The sequence below is a fragment of the Pelodiscus sinensis genome, unplaced genomic scaffold (genome assembly GCF_049634645.1).
Source record: "Pelodiscus sinensis isolate JC-2024 unplaced genomic scaffold, ASM4963464v1 ctg75, whole genome shotgun sequence".
Taxonomy (NCBI): Eukaryota; Metazoa; Chordata; order Testudines; family Trionychidae; genus Pelodiscus; species Pelodiscus sinensis.
In genome coordinates, this window is record NW_027465860.1 from 503,852 (window position 1) to 519,807 (window position 15,956).

The 15,956-nt window shown below is 56.6% G+C and overlaps 1 protein-coding gene across 2 annotated transcripts in view; it reads left to right on the top strand.

Annotated features, from left to right (window-relative positions):
• The first annotated feature begins 9,381 nt into the window (after nt 1–9,381).
• KAT6A (lysine acetyltransferase 6A) overlaps nt 9,382–15,956 on the top strand; it is an 85,289-nt gene continuing 78,714 nt past the window's right edge. Inside the window, exons 1-2 of one of the 2 annotated variants that reach the window (XM_075915716.1) lie at nt 9,382–9,528; nt 10,699–11,626. In XM_075915716.1, the coding sequence (XP_075771831.1) occupies nt 11,024–11,626 (603 nt within the window). In that variant the 5' untranslated portion in view covers nt 9,382–9,528; nt 10,699–11,023. Of the gene's footprint in view, nt 9,529–10,698; nt 11,722–15,956 lie in introns of those variants that run through there. The other variant, XM_075915717.1, reaches the window with a different exon arrangement.

Sequence of the window (15,956 nt, forward strand, 5' to 3'; positions counted from 1 at the left end):
TCCCCAGACCCCCCCAAAGTCACCCCAACCTCCCCCCACTCCTGTCCCGAGACCCCCCAAAGTCACCCCAACCTCACCAACTTCCCCCCACTCCTGTCCCGAGACCCCCCAAAGTCACCCCAACCTCCCCCACTCCTGTCCCGAGACCCCCCAAAGTCACCCCAACCTCCCCCCACTCCTGTCCCGAGACCCCCCAGTCACCCCAACCTCCCCCACTCCTGTCCCCAGACCCCCCCAAAGTCACCCCAACCTCCCCCACTCCTGTCCCCAGACCCCCCCAAAGTCACCCCAACCTCCCCCCACTCCTGTCCCGAGACCCCCCAAAGTCACCCCAACCTCACCAACTTCCCCCCACTCCTGTCCCGAGACCCCCCAAAGTCACCCCAACCTCCCCCACTCCTGTCCCGAGACCCCCCCAAAGTCACCCCAACCTCCCCCACTCCTGTCCCCAGACCCCCCAAAGTCACCCCAACCTCCCCCACTCCTGTCCCCAGACCCCCCAAAGTCACCCCAACCTCCCCCCACTCCTGTCCCCAGACCCCCCCAGTCACCCCAACCTCCCCCCACTCCTGTCCCGAGACCCCCCAAAGTCACCCCAACCTCCCCCCACTCCTGTCCCGAGACCCCCCAAAGTCATCCCAACCTCCCTCACTCCTGTCCCGAGACCCCCCAAAGTCACCCCAACCTCCCCCACTCCTGTCCCGAGACCCCCCCAAAGTCACCCCAACCTCCCCCACTCCTGTCCCCAGACCCCCCAAAGTCACCCCAACCTCCCCCACTCCTGTCCCGAGACCCCCCAAAGTCACCCCAACCTCCCCCCACTCCTGTCCCCAGACCCCCCCAGTCACCCCAACCTCCCCCCACTCCTGTCCCCAGACCCCCCAAAGTCTCATAGACTCATAGACTTTAAGGTCAGAAGGGACCATTATGATCATCTAGTCTGACCCCCTGCACAGTGCAGGCCACAGAATCTCGCCCACCCCTCTTAGAATAATCCTCTCACCTATGTCTCAGATATTGAAGCCTTCCAATACTTTGAAGGCCCCAACATGCAGAGAGTCCTTCAGCTGTGATCTGTGCCCAATGCTACAGAGGAAGGCGAAAAACCTCCAGGGCCTCTGCCAATCTACCCTGGAGGAAAATTCCTTCCTGACCCCAAATATGGCGATCAGCTAAACCCTGAGCATGTGGGCAAGACTCACCAGCCAGACACCCAGAAAGTTCCCTATAGCAACTCCTATCATCCCTCCATTGACCTATTTCCAACTGGAAATGAATGGTCAATTAGTTACCAAGATCATGTTATTTCATCCAACCATCCCCTTATCATAGAATCAGAACTGGAAGAGACCTCAGAAGATCGTCAAGTCCAGCCCTCCGCTCTAGGCAGGACCAATCCCATCTAAATCAACCCGGCCAGGGCTTTGTCAAGCCGAGACTTAAACACCTCTAGGGATGGAGACTCCACTACTTCCCTAGGTAACCCATTCCAATGCTTCACTACCCTCCTAGTAAAATAGTTTTTCCTAATATCCAATCTGGACCTCTCCCACCACAACTTGAGACCATTGCTCCTTGTTCTGCCATCTGTCACTACTGAGAACAGCCTCTCTCCATCCTCTTTGGAACCTCCCTTCAGGAAGTTGAAGGCTGCTATCAAGTCCCCCCTCACTCTTCGCTTCTGCAGACTAAACAGACCCAAGTCCCTCAGCCTCTCCTCGTAGGTCATATGCTCCAGACCCCTAATCATTTTGGTTGCCCTCCGCTGGACCCTCTCCAATGCGTCCGCATCCTTTTTGTAGTGGGGGGCCCAGAACTGGACACAGTACTCCAGATGTGGCCTCACCAAAGCCGAATAAAGGGGAATAATGACATCTCTGGATCTGCTGGCAATGCTCCTCTTAATGCATCCTAATATGCCATTAGCTTTCTTGGCTACAAGGGCACACTGTTGACTCATATCTAGCTTCTCATCCACTGTAACCCCCAGGTCCTTTTCTGCAGAACTACTACTTAACTGGTTGGTCCCCAGCCTGTAACTATGCTTGGGATTCTTCCGTCCCAAGTGCAGGACTCTACACTTGTCTTTGTTGAATCTCATGAGATTTCTAGTGGCCCAATCCTCCAATTTGTCCAAGTCACTCTGGACCCTATCTCTGCCCTTAAGCGTATCTACCTCTCCCCCTAGCTTAGTGTCATCTGCAAACTTGCTGAGGGTGCAATCTATCCCCTCATCCAGGTCATTAATAAAGATATTGACAAAACCGGTCCTAGAACCGAACCTTGGGGCACTCCACTAGAAACCGACCTCCATCCTGACATCGAACCGTTGATCACTACCCGCTGGGCCCGGCCTTCTAGCCATCTTTCTATCCATCTTACCGTCCATTTATCCAATCCGCATTCCCTTAACTTGCTGGCAAGAATATTGTGGGAGACTGTATCAAAAGCCTTGCTAAAGTCAAGGTATATCACATCCACTGACTTTCCCATGTCCACTGAGCCAGTTACCTCATCATAGAAGCTAATCAGATTGGTCAAGCACGACTTGCCCTTTGTGAATCCATGCTGACTATTCCTAATCACTTTCCTCTCATTCAAGTGTCTCAAAATGGACTCCTTTATGATCCCTTCCATGATTTTTCCAGGAACCGAGGTAAGACTGACCGGCCTATAGTTCCCTGGATCGTCCTTCTTCCCTTTTTTGAAGATGGGCACTACATTTGCCTTTTTCCCAGTCACCCCAACCTCCCCCACTCCTGTCCCGAGACCCCCCAAAGTCACCCCAACCTCCCCCCACTCCTGTCCCGAGACCCCCCAAAGTCACCCCAACCTCCCCCACTCCTGTCCCGAGACCCCCCAAAGTCACCCCAACCTCCCCCACTCCTGTCCCGAGACCCCCCAAAGTCACCCCAACCTCCCCCACTCCTGTCCCGAGACCCCCCCAAAGTCACCCCAACCTCCCCCACTCCTGTCCACAGACCCCCCCAAAGTCACCCCAACCTCCCCCCACTCCTGTCCCGAGACCCCCCAAAGTCACCCCAACCTCCCCCACTCCTGTCCCCAGACCCCCCCAAAGTCACCCCAACCTCCCCCACTCCTGTCCCCAGACCCCCCCAAAGTCACCCCAACCTCCCCCCACTCCTGTCCCCAGACCCCCCCAAAGTCACCCCAACCTCCCCCCACTCCTGTCCCCAGACCCCCCCAAAGTCACCCCAACCTCCCCCCACTCCTGTCCCCAGACCCCCCCAAAGTCACCCCAACCTCCCCCACTCCTGTCCCCAGACCCCTCCAAAGTCACCCCAACCTCCCCCACTCCTGTCCCCAGACCCCCCCAAAGTCACCCCAACCTCCCCCCACTCCTGTCCCCAGACCCCCCAAAGTCACCCCAACCTCCCCCACTCCTGTCCCCAGACCCCCCCAAAGTCACCCCAACCTCCCCCACTCCTGTCCCCAGACCCCCCCAAAGTCACCCCAACCTCCCCCACTCCTGTCCCCAGACCCCCCAAAGTCACCCCAACCTCCCCCACTCCTGTCCCCAGACCCCCCCAAAGTCACCCCAACCTCCCCCACTCCTGTCCCCAGACCCCCCAAAGTCACCCCAACCTCCCCCACTCCTGTCCCGAGACCCCCCAAAGTCACCCCAACCTCCCCCACTCCTGTCCCGAGACCCCCCAAAGTCACCCCAACCTCACCAACTTCCCCCCACTCCTGTCCCGAGACCCCCCAAAGTCACCCCACCCTCCCCCACTCCTGTCCCCAGACCCCCCAAAGTCACCCCAACCTCCCCCCACTCCTGTCCCGAGACCCCCGTCACCCCAACCTCCCCCACTCCTGTCCCGAGACCCCCCAAAGTCACCCCAACCTCCCCCACTCCTGTCCCAAGACCCCCCAAAGTCACCCCAACCTCCCCCACTCCTGTCCCCAGACCCCCCAAAGTCACCCCAACCTCACCAACTTCCCCCCCACTCCTGTCCCGAGACCCCCCAAAGTCACCCCAACCTCACCAACCTCCCCCCACTCCTGTCCCCAGACCCCCCAAAGTCACCCCAACCTCCTCCACTCCTGTCCCGAGACCCCCCCAAAGTCACCCCAACCTCACCAACTTCCCCCCACTCCTGTCCCGAGACCCCCCAAAGTCACCCCAACCTCACCAACCTCCCCCACTCCTGTCCCGAGACCCCCCCAAAGTCACCCCAACCTCCCCCACTCCTGTCCCCAGATCCCCCAAAGTCACCCCAACCTCCCCCCACTCCTGTCCCGAGACCCCCTAAAGTCACCCCAACCTCCCCCCACTCCTGTCCCGAGACCCCCCAGTCACCCCAACCTCCCCCACTCCTGTCCCCAGACCCCCCCAAAGTCACCCCAACCTCCCCCACTCCTGTCCCCAGACCCCCCCAAAGTCACCCCAACCTCCCCCCACTCCTGTCCCGAGACCCCCCAAAGTCACCCCAACCTCCCCCACTCCTGTCCCCAGACCCCCCAACCTCCCCCCACTCCTGTCCCCAGACCCCCCCCAATCACCCCAACCTCCCCCCACTCCTGTCCCCAGACCCCCCCAAAGTCACCCCAACCTCCCCCCACTCCTGTCCCCAGACCCCCCCAGTCACCCCAACCTCCCCCCACTCCTGTCCCGAGACCCCCCCAAAGTCACCCCAACCTCCCCCACTCCTGTCCCCAGACCCCCCAAAGTCACCCCAACCTCCCCCACTCCTGTCCCGAGACCCCCCCAAAGTCACCCCAACCTCCCCCACTCCTGTCCCCAGACCCCCCCAAAGTCACCCCAACCTCCCCCACTCCTGTCCCCAGACCCCCCCAAAGTCACCCCAACCTCCCCCACTCCTGTCCCGAGACCCCCCCAGTCACCCCAACCTCCCCCCACTCCTGTCCCGAGACCCCCCCAGTCACCCCAACCTCCCCCACTCCTGTCCCGAGACCCCCCAAAGTCACCCCAACCTCCCCCACTCCTGTCCCGAGACCCCCCAAAGTCACCCCAACCTCCCCCCACTCCTGTCCCGAGACCCCCCCAGTCACCCCAACCTCCCCCACTCCTGTCCCCAGACCCCCCAACCTCCCCCACTCCTGTCCCCAGACCCCCCCAAAGTCACCCCAACCTCCCCCCACTCCTGTCCCGAGACCCCCCAAAGTCACCCCAACCTCCCCCACTCCTGTCCCGAGACCCCCCAAAGTCACCCCAACCTCCCCCACTCCTGTCCCCAGACCCCCCCAGTCACCCCAACCTCCCCCACTCCTGTCCCGAGACCCCCCCAAAGTCACCCCAACCTCCCCCACTCCTGTCCCGAGACCCCCCCAAAGTCACCCCAACCTCCCCCCACTCCTGTCCCCAGACCCCCCAAAGTCACCCCAACCTCCCCCACTCCTGTCCCGAGACCCCCCAAAGTCACCCCAACCTCCCCCACTCCTGTCCCCAGACCCCCCCAAAGTCACCCCAACCTCCCCCACTCCTGTCCCCAGACCCCCCCAAAGTCACCCCAACCTCCCCCACTCCTGTCCCCAGACCCCCCAAAGTCACCCCAACCTCCCCCACTCCTGTCCCCAGACCCCCCCAAAGTCACCCCAACCTCCCCCCACTCCTGTCCCGAGACCCCCCAAAGTCATCCCAACCTCCCCCACTCCTGTCCCGAGACCCCCCCAAAGTCACCCCAACCTCCCCCACTCCTGTCCCGAGACCCCCCCAAAGTCACCCCAACCTCCCCCACTCCTGTCCCCAGACCCCCCAAAGTCACCCCAACCTCCCCCACTCCTGTCCCCAGACCCCTCAAAGTCACCCCAACCTCCCCCACTCCTGTCCCGAGACCCCCCCAAAGTCACCCCAACCTCCCCCACTCCTGTCCCGAGACCCCCCCAAAGTCACCCCAACCTCCCCCACTCCTGTCCCGAGACCCCCCCAAAGTCACCCCAACCTCCCCCACTCCTGTCCCCAGACCCCCCAAAGTCACCCCAACCTCCCCCACTCCTGTCCCCAGACCCCCCAAAGTCACCCCAACCTCCCCCACTCCTGTCCCCAGACCCCCCAAAGTCACCCCAACCTCCCCCACTCCTGTCCCCAGACCCCCCAAAGTCACCCCAACCTCCCCCACTCCTGTCCCGAGACCCCCCCAAAGTCACCCCAACCTCCCCCCACTCCTGTCCCGAGACCCCCCCAAAGTCACCCCAACCTCCCCCACTCCTGTCCCCAGACCCCCCCAAAGTCACCCCAACCTCCCCCACTCCTGTCCCGAGACCCCCCCAAAGTCACCCCAACCTCCCCCACTCCTGTCCACAGACCCCCCCAAAGTCACCCCAACCTCCCCCACTCCTGTCCCCAGACCCCCCCAAAGTCACCCCAACCTCCCCCACTCCTGTCCCCAGACCCCCCCAAAGTCACCCCAACCTCCCCCCACTCCTGTCCCGAGACCCCCCAAAGTCACCCCAACCTCCCCCACTCCTGTCCCGAGACCCCCCCAAAGTCACCCCAACCTCCCCCACTCCTGTCCCGAGACCCCCCCAAAGTCATCCCAACCTCCCCCACTCCTGTCCCGAGACCCCCCAAAGTCACCCCAACCTCCCCCACTCCTGTCCCCAGACCCCCCAAAGTCACCCCAACCTCCCCCACTCCTGTCCCCAGACCCCCCAAAGTCACCCCAACCTCCCCCACTCCTGTCCCGAGACCCCCCCAAAGTCACCCCAACCTCCCCCACTCCTGTCCCGAGACCCCCCCAAAGTCACCCCAACCTCCCCCACTCCTGTCCCGAGACCCCCCAAAGTCACCCCAACCTCCCCCACTCCTGTCCCCAGACCCCTCAAAGTCATCCCAACCTCCCCCACTCCTGTCCCGAGACCCCCCAAAGTCACCCCAACCTCCCCCACTCCTGTCCCCAGACCCCCCAAAGTCACCCCAACCTCCCCCACTCCTGTCCCCAGACCCCTCAAAGTCACCCCAACCTCCCCCACTCCTGTCCCGAGACCCCCCAAAGTCACCCCAACCTCCCCCACTCCTGTCCCGAGACCCCCCCAAAGTCACCCCAACCTCCCCCACTCCTGTCCCCAGACCCCCCAAAGTCACCCCAACCTCCCCCACTCCTGTCCCCAGACCCCTCAAAGTCACCCCAACCTCCCCCACTCCTGTCCCGAGACCCCCCCAAAGTCACCCCAACCTCCCCCACTCCTGTCCCGAGACCCCCCCAAAGTCACCCCAACCTCCCCCACTCCTGTCCCGAGACCCCCCCAAAGTCACCCCAACCTCCCCCACTCCTGTCCCCAGACCCCCCAAAGTCACCCCAACCTCCCCCACTCCTGTCCCCAGACCCCCCAAAGTCACCCCAACCTCCCCCACTCCTGTCCCCAGACCCCTCAAAGTCATCCCAACCTCCCCCACTCCTGTCCCGAGACCCCCCAAAGTCACCCCAACCTCCCCCACTCCTGTCCCCAGACCCCCCAAAGTCACCCCAACCTCCCCCACTCCTGTCCCGAGACCCCCCCAAAGTCACCCCAACCTCCCCCACTCCTGTCCCGAGACCCCCCCAAAGTCACCCCAACCTCCCCCCACTCCTGTCCCGAGACCCCCCCAAAGTCACCCCAACCTCCCCCACTCCTGTCCCCAGACCCCCCCAAAGTCACCCCAACCTCCCCCACTCCTGTCCCGAGACCCCCCCAAAGTCACCCCAACCTCCCCCACTCCTGTCCACAGACCCCCCCAAAGTCACCCCAACCTCCCCCACTCCTGTCCCCAGACCCCCCCAAAGTCACCCCAACCTCCCCCACTCCTGTCCCCAGACCCCCCCAAAGTCACCCCAACCTCCCCCCACTCCTGTCCCGAGACCCCCCAAAGTCACCCCAACCTCCCCCACTCCTGTCCCGAGACCCCCCCAAAGTCACCCCAACCTCCCCCACTCCTGTCCCGAGACCCCCCCAAAGTCATCCCAACCTCCCCCACTCCTGTCCCGAGACCCCCCAAAGTCACCCCAACCTCCCCCACTCCTGTCCCCAGACCCCCCAAAGTCACCCCAACCTCCCCCACTCCTGTCCCCAGACCCCCCAAAGTCACCCCAACCTCCCCCACTCCTGTCCCGAGACCCCCCCAAAGTCACCCCAACCTCCCCCACTCCTGTCCCGAGACCCCCCCAAAGTCACCCCAACCTCCCCCACTCCTGTCCCGAGACCCCCCAAAGTCACCCCAACCTCCCCCACTCCTGTCCCCAGACCCCTCAAAGTCATCCCAACCTCCCCCACTCCTGTCCCGAGACCCCCCAAAGTCACCCCAACCTCCCCCACTCCTGTCCCCAGACCCCCCAAAGTCACCCCAACCTCCCCCACTCCTGTCCCCAGACCCCTCAAAGTCATCCCAACCTCCCCCACTCCTGTCCCGAGACCCCCCAAAGTCACCCCAACCTCCCCCACTCCTGTCCCCAGACCCCCCAAAGTCACCCCAACCTCCCCCACTCCTGTCCCGAGACCCCCCCAAAGTCACCCCAACCTCCCCCACTCCTGTCCCGAGACCCCCCCAAAGTCACCCCAACCTCCCCCCACTCCTGTCCCGAGACCCCCCCCAAAGTCACCCCAACGTCCCCCACTCCTGTCCCCAGACCCCCCCAAAGTCACCCCAACCTCCCCCACTCCTGTCCCGAGACCCCCCCAGTCACCCCAACCTCCCCCACTCCTGTCCCCAGACCCCCGTCACCCCAACCTCCCCCACTCCTGTCCCCAGACCCCCCCAAAGTCATCCCAACCTCCCCCACTCCTGTCCCGAGACCCCCCCAGTCACCCCAACCTCCCCCACTCCTGTCCCCAGACCCCCCCAAAGTCACCCCAACCTCCCCCACTCCTGTCCCGAGACCCCCCCAGTCACCCCAACCTCCCCCACTCCTGTCCCCAGACCCCCCAAAGTCACCCCAACCTCCCCCCACTCCTGTCCACAGACCCCCCCAAAGTCACCCCAACCTCCCCCACTCCTGTCCCCAGACCCCCCAAAGTCACCCCAACCTCCCCCCACTCCTGTCCCCAGACCCCCCCAAAGTCACCCCAACCTCCCCCACTCCTGTCCCCAGACCCCCCAAAGTCACCCCAACCTCCCCCACTCCTGTCCCCAGACCCCCGTCACCCCACCCTCCCCCACTCCTGTCCCCAGACCCCCCCAAAGTCACCCCAACCTCCCCCACTCCTGTCCCCAGACCCCCCCAGTCACCCCAACCTCCCCCACTCCTGTCCCCAGACCCCCGTCACCCCACCCTCCCCCACCCCTCTGCCCCAGAGCCCACCCACGTCCCCCCAACCCTCCTCACACCCTTCTGCCCCCAGAGACCCCTCCCCCCGACCCCTCACGCGCGCGGCGCTGCGCTCGGTGCGTCTCCCTGGCCCCGCGCAGCCCGGCTGTTCTCTCGGCGGGTCCCCCTCCCGCCGCAGGCTATTCCCCTCCGCCGCCCCCTCCCCCCGCCGCCGAGCGCCGGACCCAAGATGGCCGCCGTGTCAGTTTGGGGCTTCGCCGCCGTCCGGCCTCCGGCTCGCGCTTCGCGGCTCGCGCAGGCCCCGGTGAGTGGCGCGGCGCAGGCCGCTCGCGGCTGGGGGCCCGGCGGCGCGGGGGCCGCGGGCAGGCGGCAGGTCGGGCCCTGCCGCCCCGGGACGGGGAGGCCCGGCGGGTTCGCCAGGCCCCGCGGCCTGTTCCGGCCCCGCCGCCGCCGCTCTGCGCCAAGCCCGGCCTCGGCCCCGCCGCCCCGCCGCCGCGCCCACGGCAGGCCGCGGATGAGGCCGGTGGCGCGGGCCGCGGCGCTGGGCTGCGGCGGCTCGTGGCGCGGCTCCAGGGGGGCGGCGGCGCCGCGGGAAGCCGGGCCGGGCTGCTCGGTGCCCGGGAGCAGGGTCAGGCGCCCGGCGGGCGGGCGGGCGGGGCGGGAGCGGCTTGACAGGTGCAGGGGCGCTGCAGCGTGAGCCGGTGTCCCGGGGCCGCCCCCCGCCTGTCACAGCGGCCTGCCCTGCGGGGGGCGGCAGGGTCCCTGCCCGGGCCCAGGGATGGGGACTCGGAGGCATCGCAGCTGTCTGTGGTCCGCATCTCCCCTTGCATCTGCAGCAGCGAGTACAGCTCCTGTGTCAGGAACTCGCCTTCCCTGCAGATTTTGTGTTGAGCAGGGGTTCTAAACTTCTGCCTCAGTGTTAAGCGTATCCCGTCTGAGGGGGCTCCAGGGTCTGATTTGGGTGTTTTCAAATCCTTTGTTGCGTGCAAGTTCTCCCACACTTCCTAGAAAGCAGGGGATGAGAAGGAAGAGCTAGAGGTAATACGCTGACTAACTTCAAACTTCCTGGTATAAACTCTCTCCTATAAAAATGGTGGTTTGCAATAAACTGTTCACAACTCCTTGAATGTCAGTGTAAGAGGCAAAATGTACCTGGTGCCTGTGAGAGTCCTGTAGTTACTTTGTATTGAGAACTCAGGCTGATGTTTTCACTACAAAATTAAATGTGTTTGTTACATCAAGATAGCTATCATGATGTAAAATTCTATTGAAAATCAGGCACCAGATAGTTTTGTTTAAGTGAAGACATAGCCTAAGTATTATTTAAGCTTTGTTACAAAATGTGCTCTGAAACTTCAATGATGGATTAGAAGAATTTACTGTATTCTTGTATGTTTGTGAATATACAATCTAGATTGGAACACTTGTGACTGTCTTTGTGTGTGTGTGTGACTATTTTCTCATTTTCTTTCAGATTTAATGTTCCAATTTTTCTGATGTGAGATTGGAAATCCAAAATTGAGGTGACATGTGCTGAGTTCTGTGCAACTTTGTGAAAACCTTGCTCAAGAGCTGTTGGATTTATTGAGAGCATGAAGAAATTCCTAACAGACTATGTAATTTTTCTACTTTCAGTTGAAAAATATTAATGTTGGAAAAAGAGTTAATTCAGATTCAGAAATGTGTATGCTATGGTTAACTGGTTCCCATCCTCCAAAAATCTGTTTTCCCATGGTGTAAAGCTTATTCAGCATCGGGATAAAGGATAACGACTCTATGGATATACAGAATTCTTCACCATGGTAAAACTCGCTAACCCGCTGTATACGGAGTGGATTTTGGAGGCAATCAAAAAAGTGAAGAAGCAAAAACAGCGCCCTTCAGAGGAGCGGATATGCAATGCAGTATCTTCATCCCATGGTTTGGACCGAAAAACTGTCCTGGAACAACTAGAATTGAGTGTTAAAGATGGAACTATATTAAAAGTCTCCAACAAAGGTCTCAATTCCTACAAGGATCCTGATAATCCTGGGAGAATAGCACTTCCTAAACCTCGAAACCATGGAAAGTTGGATGGTAAACCAAACGTGGACTGGAATAAACTAATCAAACGAGCAATTGAGGGCTTGGCAGAGTCCAGTGGTTCATCCTTGAAGAATATTGAACGCTTTTTGAAAGGTCAGAAGGATGTGTCCACATTGTTTGGAGGTAGTGGTACCTCCATCTTTCACCAGCAATTGCGACTAGCTGTCAAGCGTGCTGTTGGCCATGGCAGACTCCTTAAAGATGGACCTTTGTACCAACTCAACACTAAAGCAGCCATCAATGCTGAGGGGAAAGAGAGCTGTGAGTCTCTTTCCTGTCTGCCTCCAGTGTCACTCCTTCCCCATGAAAAGGATAAGGTAAGAGCCAAGAATACACCAACATTTCCTTGGAACTGATGAAAAATGGTGATACAGGCTCAAAATTTGAGGTCACTCTCTTTAATATGTAACTGGTAAGTTGAAAATGGGCAAGAGACTTTAAGAACTGTGCGGCAAGTGAATGGTTCTGTTTTCTTCCAGTTTCTGAGCATGAACGCAGTTGGTATTTTGTGCCTGCCACTTGGACAGGTCAAATGGCAAACTAGGTAGTTCCCTTCCCAATATTCAGGGTGTGAAATTAAAGGGTTGGTCAGAGACTTCCTAACAACACAACTTTGAGTATGTATCATATTTTTAACTCCACTTATCAGTAGGAAAAGCAGGATAGAATCCTCTCACATTTTTAAATCAGATGGATTATAAAAAAGGACATAAGAACGGCCAAACTAGGTCAGACCAATGGTTCATCCAGCAGAAGCAGCCACTCTAGCTTGCCTGGAGGACTTCTCCTTTGCTGTTTTTCCAGGGTCAGCATGGGGCTTCGGGCCTAGTGCATCCCATCACATGTAGACATAAGGATGACCATACGGGGTCAGCCCAACAGTCCATCTAGCCCAGTATCCTGTCTGCCGACAGTAGCCAATACCTAATGCCCCAGGGGAAGGGAATACAACAGGAATTCCTCACGTGATCCCTCCCCTGTCACCCACCTCCGGAGAAACAGGCTAGGGACACCATTCCTACCCATCCTGGCTAATAGCCATTGATGGACCTAATCTCCATGAATCTATCTAGCTCTTTTTTGAGCCCTGTTAAAAGTTCTAGCCTTCACCTCATCCTCTGGCAAGGAGTTCCACAGGTTGACTTTGCATAGAGTGAAGAAAAACTTCCTTCTGTTTGTTTTAAACCTGCTGTTTATTAATTTCATTTGGTGACCCCTAGTTCTTATATTGTGGGAATAGTAAATAACTTTTCCTTATTAACTTTTTCCATACCAGTCATGATTTTATAGACCTGTATCATATCCCCTCCTTAGACTCCTCTTTTCTGAGATGAAAAGTCCCAGTCTTTTTAATCTCTCTTCATGAGACCCCTTCCAACTCCCTAATAATTTTTGTTGCCCTTTTTATGAACCTTTTCCAATGCCAAGATAACTTTTTTGGAGATGAGGCGACCACATATCATATTGTATGTGTAGTAGGGATTATATTTTCAAATGTGCATTACTTCACATTTATCAGCATTAAATTTAATTTGCCACTTTGTTGCCCACTCACTTAGTTTTGTGAGATCTGTTTGAAGCTCTTCGCAGTCTGCTTTGGTCTTAACTATCAAGAAAAATCAAGGTTTTTTTGTTTTGTTTGTTTGTTTCATTTGGCTACCAGCCCAATTCACTATGTTGGACGCAATTAATTATTTATTAATTATTTGTTTTGTGATAGCTGATTAGGACTTGTAGATGCTATCTGAGCCTTATTGTGCTAAGTGATTTCAACCCACATAATGAATGATAGTTCTTGTCTCAACAAATTTAGTTTTAGTTAATGAAAAGTCAGCAAGTCAATAGAACAAATGGGGGACAGGATGGAAGAAAAGGTAATAGAATGAACACTTTTTAAATGTATGTTACAGTACAAAATAATGTGGTTCCATTAGCATAAAGAAACGTGTATAGATTCATTTTAAAATGAAACACCTTTCTTCTGTATTATAATGTCTCCTCTTCTGTGCATATTTTTGGCATGTTTCTTTATATTCCTCTCCTTCTATAAGATTTTGGACCTCTCCAACTTCAAGATCAAGTTAGCAGAGTGAAATTGACACTGGTAGTTTCACTCTTGCCACTGTTTTACCACTGGGGAAGTTATGTCAACAAGTTTATTTTCAAGTAAAGGCAAGAGTTGCCAAGATAGGGGTCCCTTTGTACTGCAAGTCTCTGAAGCCTTCTGCAACAGTGTTGAAAGTAACTTTCTCTCATCCACACTACTGGCTAAATTATTTTCAACTCTGAGAGTAGAAGGTCTTGTTGCTGACATACTTTTGTTACTGATGAGATCTCAGTGCCCATCTAATTAGTTTCATGCTCCAGACAGGGTTCTTCCCCATTCTAACAAGCTTTGAGGCCTTGATGACATGAAGTTTCCTTTCTATAATTTCTCACTACGCAGCAAAGATCCAACAATGACTGTACAGGGGAGAGCACTATTGTAAACAGAACACTGTTACTTTCATCACTGTTGGACATAGACCTGCACTGAGTAGGATTAGAGGATTGCTTACTAGACCAGCATAGTTACAGCATTATGGTCATTGTATACACAAGCAGTAAAACCAATAGCAGCTGAACCGATGATAGTAACAGTGGGAAACCGTAGTATGCCTTAGGGTCTGCTCTCTGAGAGAACATCTATGCTCTGGAGGTGGTTGCATTTTAATACTGTGGCACTCATATGATCATTCACTGGGATTATTTCATGGCGGTGTCTTAAAATGAGGTTGTGTAAATGCAGTGAAGGAAAATATGGAATGCCACAAAACTTGTATCTTATTTCTTTGTCCACCACTATGTCCCTTAGATAAACCATGAACATTTCAATCAAGATTTTAAACAATTCCCAGGTCCCTTTGGAATTACATTCACTTCTTGTAACTGTTCAGATCTAGGATTTCTCCTGTAGCCTTTGCAGCCATGACAGAAAGTTCACATGGCCATGTACTGAAGAAAACGACAATGACCAATCCTGCTGACTTTTGCCATATTCCTTCTTGAACTCCACTCTGAATGTTTCTCTTCAAATACTCTTGACATATACTGCGTGATTCATGCTAAGTTTCTAGCTAGCTTCACAGATGTCATTGCTGCCTGTCAGGGTATGTTGTCTTGTTAGCACATCTTCAGAGTTCTTGCAGTTTTAATTGGTCTGCGGATCATGATATAGTTAAAGCCAGGAGGCATTTGCATGACTGGGACAGGCATCTAACTTTTTGCCTCCAATAGTAACAGATACAATAGATGCCAGCATGACAATCCTTTATTTGAATGTTGATGGTTGAGAGGGACATTTTTTGTTTGTTGCCCTTTTTTGTTTCGGTGAATTTGCTTTTTATTGTCAGCATTGGAGACTTGAATTCAGGGTTCTCACAGTCAGTTTACCTTAGGGCCAGTGTCAGTCCTAAAATTCTCCTGTTGGGCCTGTGGGTTCCCTTTCTGGCAGGGTTTGGGAGGGTTTCCGTGCATCTCTCCCCTCCTCACCCATGCACTTCCCAGCTCCGATGCCCCCGGGTGATTTAACCTCACCCCCGGGTGCTCCCAGCGTTACTACCAGCAGCGCAGTAGGTGCAGAGTGGCCTCCATCTGCTAACACTGTGCCACTGCTGCCACATTCCTGTGGCCCAAGGGAGGTGTGTGTAGAGTAAGTTCAGTGCAGCCACCCCAGGCTCTGTGTTTTGGGGGTCTCTGCGGCAGCTGCCTCAAGCATCCTGTGGACTGGAGGGCCCCCTGTATTCAGATTGGCCCACAGGGTCCTGGGCAGGCTGTTCCACAGGGACTTGCATGTGCACAACCATGTGTGGGCTGGATTGTGGAACTGCTCAGGCTGTAGATGACCTGCGGGCTGTGAGTTTGAGACCCCTGCTTTAGTTCCTTTATCCACAGAACAGGTGCAGTATGAATAATGGTAGTGCAGGGTTCCCCTTGTAATCTTTGAAAGAGACATAACGAGACCACCTCTGAAACTGAGTAGAGAGCTCAGTTGCCTTACCCAATTCAGGCCATAGATTTGATATAAAGAAATTCTCTTATCAGTTATAGGCAATTGGTTCTTGATTTTCATTTGCACTATTCAAGCTGAAAGAAATGCACACAGTAAATTGAATAAGATGTAAACTAGAAGACTTGAGGGACCTGAAGACCATAACTCAGACTATGTTGATACTGCAGATAAATACCCAGAGTTGACTGGTGCCAGCTGACTTGGGCTCTGGGGTCATTTATTTGTGTGTAGCTGTTCAGGCACAGCTGTGGGTATTTAACTGCAGTGTACAGCAAACTTCAAATAATCCGGCACCTTTAGGACCCAGGGGGTGCCGGATTATCAGATATGATGGACTATCAGAAGGGGGGGCTATGAGGGGTCTGGGGTGGGGTGGGGGGATGCTATCCCAGACCCCCTCATAGCCCCCCCTTCTGATAGTCCAGCTCTGCCCCAGGAGTCCCTGATTCAGCCGCTGCTGGTCAGTTTCAGCAGCGGCTGAATCGGGGGCACCTGCATCAGAACAGCTGGGGTGCTGCTGGGTTGGTCCGGTAGCGCCGACCCCTGGCGCAGCAAGACCAACCCGTCAGCACCCCAGCTGCTCTTGGGGACGCCTG